Genomic DNA, 12,064 nt, shown 5'->3' with positions numbered 1-12,064 from the left:
ACACCCTTTATTTTTAGTTTTTCTAGTTGTTATTGAAGTAAGTTGTTCTCATTAGAGCATAGCAAAACCAAGAAACACACCTGACCACAAGCATTTGTCTGTAGCAGTCACTGGAGAATTGGCACAATATATATACAGAAGGTTAAGAATTGTTTTTCCAAATTCCATTGAGCCAGTGATACTTTGAACATTATTTCCAATGTTTTTTTATTTTTTTCAGATCATGATATTGCCATCAACAGATACAGCCGACTGTCAAAAAAAAGAGAAAATGAAAAGGTATTTTTGACGCTTAACCTTTTAACAATGGGAAGATCATTTGCCCCTGTGAAAAATAAAGATCACTACAAGGACACCAAAAGGCTAACCATGTGTTGTGTTTTTTCAGTATCTTGGGTTCTCTGTTGCTTACACTTTACTTTTATCATTAATTATTGTTTACGAATCATTCTTCTGTGCTAGATATTCGCAGACAACCTATCAGTACCAGTGGAAACAGAAAAGGTTCTTAGTATGAATATAAAGCATATTGCAGCATAAACATTAATTTAAAAAAGCATGTGCAGAGTAGAAATGATGGCGGTTTTGGGAAATTGTGGTTATTAGTAATTTCAGGAAGTATCTCCCAACCCTAAATTTAAATTTATACAGCTTATGCTTGTGCATAGGGCTTACCTGACCCCGCGCAGGTTGAGCACCATGTTCCCGGATATGGTGGATAACTGCCCGCGCTGTTGGTCCCCTGATGCAGGACTAATACATATGCTGTGGGATTGCCCGAGACTGGGATATTACTGGGCGTCTGTATGTAAGATACTGAAGGATATCGCTCCAGCACGGAATAATGACTCACTGGAATATTGTCTACTGGGATTGGGGCCACGGGGGAAAACGGGTAACCCAATTTATAAATTTGCACATCTTTCCCTTTTACTGGCTAAAAGGAACGTTACAATGAGATGGAAAGCTACTAAAGCGCCATCTTTACAGGAATCGGTACAAAAGGGGGTGGTGATGGACGGAGCATCTGAATCAATCAAACACTCGCACCTAGTCAAAAGATCTGGGTTTAATCCATCACCGTTCTTTAGCCCACTCTACCACCCCAGTTCAGACATGGCTATATGCAAATCAGTCTGACCCTGTGCCTCATGGGAACAGTCCAGCCCGAACTGCCAAGCCATGTCTTCCCTGGACCGTAAACAAGCTTCCGAGGACCGGTTTCTGGCATTCCAGCCGCCTTCAGCCGGCTTGCTTGAATCCAGTGGCAAAGTGAGCAAGGGACTCACGTCCGAGCATACCCTGCCACACTTAATGGCGGCCAAAAGTGGTACAAAAGGGGGTGGTGATGGACGGAGCATCTGAATCAATCAAACACTCACACCCAGTCAAAAGATCTGGGTTTAATCCATCACTGTTCTTTAGCCCACTCTGCCACCCCAGTTCAGACATGGCTATATGCAAATCAGTCTGACCCTGTGCCTCATGGGAACAGTCCAGCCCGAACTGCCAAGCCATGTCTTCCCTGGACCGGAAACAAGCTTCCGAGGACCGGATCCTGGCATTCCAGCCATCTTCAGCCCGGCTTGCTTGAATCCAGTGGCAAAGTGAGCAAGGGACTCACGTCTGAGGATACCCTGCCAAACTTATGGCGGCCAAAACCGGTACAAAAAGGGGGTGGTGATGGACTGAGCATCTGAATCAATCAAACACTCACACCCAGTCAAAAGATCTGGGTTTAATCCATCACCGTTCTTTACAGGAATGGCATACAGTAATGATTAGATGGGGCAGAGTGGAAGGTGCTGAGCTACAGAGAGAAAAACACAGGGGGTTGCTCAAAAAGCCAATTTCCATGGACTGGAATGCACTTATGGACGAATTTGTTGCAGTCGATATACACTTGTATTAATGGATTGTGGTTATGTCTCCTCTCACCCTGGTTGAAAATCAGAAAGCTAATTGAGATGTGTTTGGTTTATATGGGAGTATATGATTTATTGTTGCTGTGCCTGGTTCCAGGGTTTCCATTATCATGTGGTAACCATGTGAGCATACTGGAAGTGGGATGTGGCAGCTGAGCATGCGGGGAGGGGGAGGAGGGAGTGTATAGTTGTAGTTAGTAAGTTGGGTAGTACAAAAGAGACGTGAATACCAGAAACTGTTTATTTTTACATTGGCATATATAGAAGTTGACCTACAAGGGTAGAGAGCGACAGAATATTGCAAGGGCAGGCAAGCAGGATTAAACATTCCATATTGCGTCTTTGATGTTGTAGAATGCTAATTCAATAAATATATGAGAAACGTTAATTTATATGTAAGTAATGCCGGATTCACAGACATGTATATGATGATTTGCATGAATACAATGTAACATCTTATGATTTGGTAACATTTTGCCATGTTATATAACATCAATAAAATATGTTTTAAAAAAAAAGATTAGTCATTTCAGGAAGTTGATGGCTTTCTTTGAAAATAACATCACTTTTCTAGTCTTGTTCCATGCTGGGGATAGTCCAGCTACTTGCAGCTGACTTAACAAGGGGGCTGATGGCAGTGGTTGAATTTGGTGCTTAGGAAAAGGGAACTGGTACTGCTGTAGTCTGTATGGACACTGCAATGTATAGGATGTAATTATATTGACTTTGGGGGAGGCCGTTGTTTGTAGGTGGTTTGGAGAAAATGAGCTCTGTTTAGCTGTTAAATTCTAATTGCACGCGTTTAGGGCCATTTAGAGGTGTTACATAGTTATATCAATAGTATTTGTCCTCCGTGTTGTGTGTCAGTTGGTGAGGGAACCGAAGAAGAAGAAAGATAAAGCTATTGGCTAAGAATAACAAGGTGAAACATAAAGTTTCTCAATATTGCACCTTATGAAAGTCCTCAGCAGTGTACTAAAGCATTTACAAATGTAGAGCGAATACGTATGACACTTTAAACTGTACCGACCAGCAAATGCAGTTCAGTGTGCAAAATGTCCAGATTACAAAAAAAATATGACATTTTCACATTCAAGGGAGCGATGCAAACTGTACAAATTTCAAAAGAGACTTGTATCACGATTCATAATCAGTATGATAAGACACATTTGTTCAAGTATGAGATCAGGGCGAGGGAAAGACTTTAGGAGTGAAATCACTGCACAATTCTAGTTGTATACTTTGATCATTTTTATAAAATGGTAATGTCGGCAAGCTAGGCAAAAGTACAATTTAATTTAGAGTAGAATTCTACGACATTAAAATTAATAACTTATGGCCTTATAACTTCTATCACTTGAGGAAGAAAATACAAGTCATAAGTGTACCTCACATGAATTACTGTCTATGAAAATTTCAAACAGTTTTGTAAATGGTCATTAGTCTCTTCATGCAGACATATGGAACTGAATTGTGCATATTTTGCGCTCTTACACTCATGGGAATTCTGTCTGAGCCCTCTAAAGATACGGGGGCCCTATGTGGACGGTCTTTTACTTCTGATTACTATGATGTTTATTGAAGGTGTAGTCCATGTTCTTTGCTTTGGACATACTCGATTCAACAATTGTCTTTCCTTTTAATATTTGTGATCTCTGTTTATTAAAATGTGTAAATACTCTTTCAACAAATGACATTTTATCATTGCTAATTTGACATATAGCACACACGTAGCTACTAAGCAGCGGAGTGATATATAGTATGGCCGCGATTATATTGAAGGGATGGGCCCAGGTGCTGGGTCACGGTAAGGATGTCAGGGTGGTGGGGAGAGAGTGGCAAAGGACGGGTTATGGGGGAGAGGGTTACATTATGGAAGGATTAAATGGTTAAGTTTGAAGACGGGGGAAATAGGAGTATATACTGAGGAATTGGAGTTGATGCTGCTGATTATGGAAGAGAGAGAAGCTGGAGGAATTGCAGGGGGCGGGCAACAGTGTGTGAAAGCAGTGGAGTAAGCAGGTGGGGAAATAAAAGGCAGTGGCAGTAAGTTATCTCTTTAGGTGGGTGTGTTAGTAAAGACATTATAACTCAACAAAGTGGTACTTTAAGAAATGAGTCTTCAACTGTTTCCTAAATATGGAAGGGTGAGCCAGGCTTGGATGAAAACTCACAAACGTGGTACTCTGCAGGAAGACCTAACAATTGCATTGCATCTCTCCTCCTGCCTGCATTTCCTTATTTCTTGTCTGATGAGACTGCTGTGGTGTGATTTACTCATTTATCGAAATCTGAATATTTTGCTCAGCGAAATGAATTTGGTTTGGGGGCAGAGCATAATTTTGCAAATATTTACTATTCATTTACCTGATGCTTTGGCACATGACTTATTTACAAAAAGCCTTCCACACAATAACAAAAGCATAGTACATGGTGTGCGCAAGAGAGCGAGGAATCTAGATCTTAGAAAGGTTACTTCATAGACGGTACTTGGAGCTAACCGTTGAAGAGGTTTTAATTACATTTCCATATTGAAGATGGTAACATGCCGGGTGGCAAATCACAGGCTTGATCTAAAATGTTAAAAGCGGGGGCGTGGCCAAGATGGCGACGGAGTAAGACGTGCCTGCGAGCTCCTCCGGCACCCCGAGCCCTTCATAGCTTTGTTTAACAGCGTTGGGGCGATTCCAGCCCCGGCTTTTGACTCTCCTGGGTTCGCTGAGGCGTCCTGCATTGGTCTGTCCCTTCTCCCGTCGAGCTACGACGCGGGACGGCGGACTTAGCCGAGGTGTTACTTTGGTGACGCACGAGCACCGGAGCGGCCTACGGGGCCTTGTTTGGGTGACATTGAGTCTTCTCAAGAGGTGATTCGGGACTCGATCGAGTGAAGCACTTCTGTGCGAGTCCCCCCCACTGGGAATGTGACGAGCCTGCCTGTGATTCCGGCGTCCTAGCTGGCGGTCGTCGCCGAGCAGGGGTGACGAGGAGGCGCCGGCCTGTCTGGAGTTTTGCTGGACAGTGCAGACGACGAACGGGCGGAGAGGAGGTGCCATCTTGCCTCTCACCATCTGAGCTGAGGCGTCGCATCATGTCGACGAGGAATCGCCTGAATAAACCGGGGAAGGATGGTCCCGGTAAGGGGGCATCTGGATCGCCCCCCGGTCCTAGCAAGTCGCCGACCAAAGATGACGCTGATGGCCCGGTCACGAAGGCCTTCCTGATTGTGCTTTTTTCCTCCATCAAGGAGGATATCACAGAGCTGAAAGCACAACTACCTCCGACCTCCGTGAGGTCCGCCGCGATGTAGACGGCATCGGCGCGCGTGTAGTGACCTTGGAGGACCACGACTTGGGCCTCAGTGGGGATGTCCATCAGCTACAGCAAGACTTGCTCCAGCTTCGCGAGCAGAATCTGGACCTCCAGACCCACTGCGAGGACTTGGAAAACCGGTCCCGTCGTAATAACATCCGAATACGAGCGGTGCCGTGGGATGGAGACGGTGGAAACCTGCGGGAATATGTGGAGGCTCTCTTTTTGCACATATTGGCGGAGGACGATCGCAATGAAGTCAAGATGGACAGAGTACATTGGGTGGGCCTGCCGCGCGGCGCGCGCTCGCCGCCTCCCGACATCTTGGTTTGTGTCCACGACTTTCAGCTGAAGGAGATGATCTTGCGGAAGGCGAGAGACACTAACAATTTGCTTTTTCGTGGGCACAGCCCTCAACTTTTCCAAGACCTGGCGGCCTCCACCCTGCAAAAGCGACGGGACTTTCGCCCGATCACGGCCTTCCTGAGGGAGTGCGGGGTGTCCTACTCCTGGGGTCACCCCTTTCGGCTTATCTTCCGGTGGCAAAATAGGCTGGTGCAAGTGCGAACAGTAGCAGCCGCCAGGGACTTGCTCGGAATGGAGGAAACATCTGCGTCGGCGGACGCCAGCGCCTCACCAAGAAGACGTCGCCGTTCCCGATCCCCGGCTTGGCAGAGAGTGGGCCGACATGGCGCAGCAGAGGGACCATCCCCATCGGCGAGCCAGAGTGAAAGGGGAGATGCTTTGGCCTCGGTGGCCCAGGTGACTGAATCAAGCCGAGTGGACAGCTCTTCGGCGGCTTAGGCCCCCTCAACAGCGGCCCGTGGGAGCCGGGGGGCTCTACCACCTCAGGTACTCTGTGGGACAGTTCTCCGATGGAGGGTTACCCCGACCCTGGATTCGGGGGGGGGGCATTACCAGGGTCTTCTACCCCCGACCCTTACGGTCATGTCCGGCTTTCATTGTTCTCTTTCTACTTTTTGCTTTCCCTTTTTTATGGTTTGTTTCTGAGGCTCCTGTGGGTTTAGGTAGGCTTGTTGGGGATGGATCCCGGTGGTGGTGGATGGGGACCTGGTATGGCTGTGGTATGTCTTGTTTGTGTTTAGCGGTGGGCTGCATTGTTTGGAGCGCTGGGGGGGGAGTTGGTCTCGATGTTGCCTGTTACGATAGGCTCCTGGAACGTTAAAGGCCTTAACTCTCCTCAAAAGCGCCAGAAAGTTTGGAAGTATGTCTTAGATCATCAGCTAGATGTGGTGGGCCTGCAGAAGACTCATTTGGCCCGCAAAGATGAATCCAGGCTTAAGCACAGGAAGTATCCCCTGATCTATAAATCCTCAGCCACTACTAAGCACCGTGGGGTTGCGCTTTTGTTCCGATCTGCCCTTCAATTTCAGCCTGTGGGGGTGCGGGGGGACAAGGAGGGGCGGTGGTTGATGGTGAAGGGAATGCTCATGGGTAAGCTTTGCACCTGGGTGGTGGTTTATGCTCCAAATACAGGGCAACATGGGTTCCTTGAGACTCTTCTGAGTGTGATTGGGGACTTTGGGGAGGGGGCGTTGATTGTGATGGGGGATTTCAATTTGGTTTGGGATAAAAGTCTTGACTGTTCACATCAACAGAGGACGGAGACGGGTCTCTTTTCCCCGGAGCTGCGCGATACTTTGTTAAGTCTGGGCCTTATTGATAGCTGGCGCTCCCTCCACCCCCGCACTAGGGACTACACGTTCTATTCACATGTTCACCACACATATTCCCGTCTCGACCATATTTTTGTGCATCAATCTTTACAGGGCGACCTGCGCGATAGCAACATTTTTCCACTTTCAGTTTCGGATCATAGCCTTTTGGCGACGTGCTTGAACTGGGCCCCAGAGTCGTCCCCCCATCGCAAATGGTACTTCCCAGCATCCCTTACGCGAGATGAGGTATTCTGCAAGAAGCTTAGGGCGGCCATTGGTGAGTTCTTTGAGCTGAATAAGATGGGTGACACCTTGATCTTTACCCAATGGGACGCCTTCAAGGCGACGACACGGGGCACGTGCATTGCATTGAACTCCGCCCTGAACAGGCTTCGTCGTGAGGAGAGGGAGACGCTGGAGGCGGAACTGACGTCGTTGGAAACTGCGCATAAGCAGAATCCTTCTAGAAAGACCCTTCGCCCTCTTGCTGCGGTGCGAGGGAAGCTCAGGGCGCACTATAATAATCGAGCTGAATACACCCTCCTGCGCGTACGGCGCCTCTCCTACGCTCAGGGCAACAAAGTGGGGAAGCACTTAGCACGGCAGCTCCGTGATAAACGAGAGAGGGAATATGTGGGTGGCATTCGGACCCCCTCCGGGGTAGTGGAACACAGGGATGCGGTTAAGGCAGAGCTCTTCGGCGACTTCTATGCCGCACTATACTCGGCGGACCGCCTGGTGCCGGCCGCTCAACAAGCATACTTGGAGGGTCTGTCGCTGCCGCAAGTCTCCAAGGAATGGAACGAGCTCTTGGAGGCCCCGTTTACTAGGGAGGAGGTGCTTTCAGCCATTCGGTCCCTCAAACCGCAAAAGGCCCCGGGCCCGGACGGCTATACGGCCTCCTTTTACCAGACGTTTGCGTCCGAGTTGGGAGACCACCTGGTGCTCCTTTTCAACAACATGAGGGAGGCGGGCCACACTTCGGGCACTATGGCGGAGGCTATGATTTCGATTATTCCCAAGGCGGGGAAAGACCCCTCCAAATGTGCATCGTACCGGCCCATAGCCCTCCTGAATGTTGATGCCAAATTGTATTCTTCTATTTTAGCCACCCGGCTCAAGGACCTTATGCCTGCTCTCATCCATCCGGATCAATCAGGCTTTATAAAGGGCCGTCAGACTCATGATAATACCAGACGGCTGATTCACCTGATTGAGAAAGCCGAGCGCTTTAGGATTCCAGCTGTTCTGTTAGGCCTTGACGCTGAAAAGGCGTTTGATCGGGTGGACTGGAACTTTCTCTTTAGTACTCTTCATGCTTTTGGCTTTTCTCCCAAATTTGTAGATATGCTTCGGGCCAACTATCATGGCCCGCGTTCGAGAGTTATGGTGAATGGTCATGTCTCACCATTTTTTGCTCATTCCCGGGGCACAAGGCAGGGCTGCCCCCTATCTCCCTTACTTTTTGCGCTTAGCATTGAGCCTCTTGCCATTCGGGTGCGAGAGGACCCAGATATTGTGGGTCTCCCCTTTTCGGGGAAACAGCACAAAATATCTTTGTTTGCTGATGATGTCCTCTTGTCGCTAGCTGACCCCGGGACTTCCCTTCCGCGGGTGCAGGACGTGCTGTCCCAGTTCGAAGCAGTAGCGGGATTCCGGGTGAACCCCGGCAAATCGTACATACTCAATCTCACGCTTCCGCCCTGTGAGGTAGAGCGCATTCGACCGCTTACGCCCCTGGCCTGGTCTAGCTCCTCCATTCAATATCTCGGGGTCAAGCTGACCTCCTCCATCGCCACCTTGTATGCAGCTAACTTCCCTCCTCTGCTGACTCAGATACAGGCTGAGCTGAATCGCTGGAAGCCTCTGTTTATCTCTTGGCTTGGACGCGTGCATGCTGTCAAGATGACGCTGCTCCCCAAGCTTCTATATCTGTTCCAAGCCCTCCCCATTCCCTTGGACGGGGTTTTTTTCGACGTCTGAAGACTATGGTCCTGCGTTACGTCTGGCAGGGGGGCCGTGCTAGACTCTCCTTTCTTGCGCTTCGCCGGCCTTTGAGGAAGGGCGGGGCTGGCCTTCCAGACATGCTTCTTTACTACAAGGCGGCTCAACTCCGGGTGTTGGCTGAATGGACCCAAATGGAGTCAGAGAAGCATTGGCTGCATATGGACAGGAGTGTGGCGGGGCGCTCTGTTTGGGACCTGGTTTGGAAGGCGAAGGGGGATCGGTCTCGCAACGCATACATTAGCACCCCTACGAGCACCACTCTGAAGGTCTGGGACTCGGTCTCTAATGAAGAAAGATGGACCTCCTTTCCTTCCCCCTTCACACCTATTCACTTTAATCCAGCGTTCCCGCCGGCTCTTGTTGAGGGGCCCTTTGATGGGTGGAAGGCGGGGGGCTGCCACGCTCTTACACATTTGTTTCATGGCTATGAGCCGCTCACCTTCCACAATTGCATGCGTGACTATGGTGTGCCACCTACTGAGCGCTACCGGCACGCCCAGCTGCTACATTGGGCATTGTCTCCTGAGGTGCGGGACGCTGCGACGAGGCCTCCCACGGATTTCGAATCTTACATTACTCGCGCATCATCTATGAAGGGGGTGATTTCCTTCCTCTATGATTTACTGTTAACCACGGCTATCTCCCCTCGCCCTAGATACATGGGTTTGTGGGAGGAGCACCTGGGGCGGGACATCTCCGACGAAGAGTGGTCCCATCTTTGGCGAGATCTACACACATTCAATCATTCGATCGATCTGAGAGAAGCACATATGAAGACCATGTTAGATTGGTATCTGTATCCGACCCGGTTGAAAAAGATTTTTCCCTCAGCGTCTGACAGATGTTGGCGGGGCTGTGGTCTCCTGGGGGACTTTCGCCATATCTGGTGGGATTGCCCCATCATACGCCCTTATTGGGAGGAGATACTGTCTCATATTAGGGAGATCCTGGGCTACCCGATTCCAGATTCCATTGGCTTCGTGCTCCTGGGCCTTCGGGACCCGCTTCTGGAGCACCAAACCAGGGCTGACAAGCACATCCTTTGGCTCTGTTTGGGAGCGGCCAAACTGACTCTGGCTGCTGCATGGAAAAAGAGGGAGGCCCCAGCTCTTTCCCTTTGGTTTGCTAGGTTGTGGAGGCTGCTGAGTATGGAGCGTATGGTGGACATTTTCAGAAATAACTTTAAGAACTTTACTTTCAGATGGGGCCCACTGGTCCGCTTTCTCTCTCGGGGGTTGCCGTCAGCGGTTTGCCCGCCCACTATACGTGCCTTACATCTGTTTCAGGTGTGAACTGTGCTTGTGTGAATGGTTGTTGTCCTGCTGCCACCATCCGGGGGGGATGGATGCACTGGGGAGGTTGGAGCCTCTGGGGGGGGGGGGGGGGTTTAGTTTGTTTTTCTTTTCTGAAGGGGGATGTGGACGATTTGCTTTTTATGATCCTCCGTGCCGCGTTGTTTTTCTTATGGCCGAACTGCTTGGAGGCCTACATGGACTTGGTCGACTAAGCATCTGACTTGGATAGCCTTGCCCGATACCAAGACGGGCTTTCCCCTCCGGATTTCACGGGGGGCTTGACATTGTCCCGGGCAGATTTCTGAACTATTATGTCCTGCCCTGAGTGATGACGCTGCTCAGCCCTTCGTAAATGTTACTGCTGCTCGGCCTTTTGCATTGGCCCCTGCGTGGGCACTTCTTTGATTTGCAATTCATGTGCTTTCATCCCCTTTCTCTTCTGTTGTTTCTATCTTTCTATTCTCTCAATAAAAATATCTTTAACAAAAAATGTTAAAAGCAAACATAGCCTCTTTTTGATGGAGTTGTTGCCTTTCCAGCAATGGAAAGAAAATAATTTGAAGTACCATTAAGATACCAACTATGTTTAAATGTCAAGTTTCCTTTACAGTCCTTACATTTGTAGTTTATCCTGTTTTAAGCTATTCCAGTTTTTGTACTGGTGCATGATTTAATGTAGGAAATGATGTGCGCGGGATCTCATATTTTGCCGAGTGGAGTAAGGAATCACCAGTCCCACTAGTTCAAATAGGACAGAAGACATAATGGTAGTTAAGTAGCCTGTAATGCCTGTATTTTCAGTATACGGTTTAAATAAGTAAAACAAAAACTGAAAAATCAAGTCTTGCTTGTGTTGTTCTTTCACATGTTGAACTGCGCTGAATCCATGGATTTGAAAGTGTTTTAGGGAAAAAATGGTCAAGAATGATTAAATTCTGTCCGCCGCTCCTCCAAATTCACCCTTTCGCTCAGGAGAGCATTTTTGATCTTGCTAGTTGGATGCGAGGGTTCTACAGAACATCATTCCAGGCTGTATTTTTTCCTTCTGTCGGACATCCTAAGTTTGTCTAGGCAGAACATTTAGTTGACACAAATAGTCATAAACGTGCTTCACTTTTATTATGTTTGGTGGGATTTGTTGCATGTGAGTCCTGCGCGGCGAGTGCTTACTTGAGGTACAGTTATTAGGTGCATAATTTTATTTGATGTTATTAGCTGGAATTATAATCTATGTCCATTGAGGTGCAACAAATAAAAGGCACTAATGCAAACATTACAAGATTAACAAACTAATTCCATACAGACAAATCTGTTGCTGGTGATACAGTACATCTGCCAAAGAAGTCCACCATGGTCTGGAAATGACATGATATTTCCTTTTGTGCAGTGCAGTAATGTCTCTGTTGATTATCGATATAGATCGTAATGAGGTTGCGGTTGTGGAGAGGGCACCATGAGTGATGATTTTCACCTACACAGAAACAATTGCATTTAATTCACTCTGATTGTGTAACTTTCCTTGTTAATTTTATTAGTATTTTATTTTAACCAGTAGCGTTTCTCCTGCTTGTTCCACTGGTCCTTTAAAGTCCAGTGTCTGTGTCACTGTAGGATTCAGTAGAGTCCAGGTATAAGTTGTCAAGTGTAATTTCAACAAATTTGGTCAGATTTGTTAAAGAATGTCTGACTTCATTTTAACAATGCGCCGCTGTGCTCTAGCTTTTTTTACTCTTTACAAATACTCATGCGTACATATAGATCTCAAAGATCATCTGATGAATTGTTACAGAGAATATTTGCTAACTTCCAACTCACAGGAGTCCTGATATGTGCATTAAACATGAGTGTT

General features: G+C 47.9%; 1 protein-coding gene across 2 annotated transcripts in view; it reads left to right on the top strand.

Moving 5' to 3' along the window:
- APPL1 (adaptor protein, phosphotyrosine interacting with PH domain and leucine zipper 1) overlaps positions 1–12,064 on the top strand; it is a 249,693-nt gene that overhangs the window by 105,702 nt on the left and 131,927 nt on the right. For both annotated transcript variants that reach the window (XM_086939118.1, XM_086939119.1), the window contains exon 7: positions 221–279. In XM_086939118.1, coding sequence (XP_086795244.1) covers positions 221–279 — 59 coding nt within the window. The remainder of the gene's footprint in view (positions 1–220; positions 280–12,064) is intronic.

The sequence above is a fragment of the Lissotriton vulgaris genome, chromosome 9, assembly GCF_964263255.1.
Source record: "Lissotriton vulgaris chromosome 9, aLisVul1.2, whole genome shotgun sequence".
Taxonomy (NCBI): domain Eukaryota; kingdom Metazoa; phylum Chordata; class Amphibia; order Caudata; family Salamandridae; genus Lissotriton; species Lissotriton vulgaris.
This window is presented reverse-complemented; position numbering and strand designations above follow the sequence as displayed.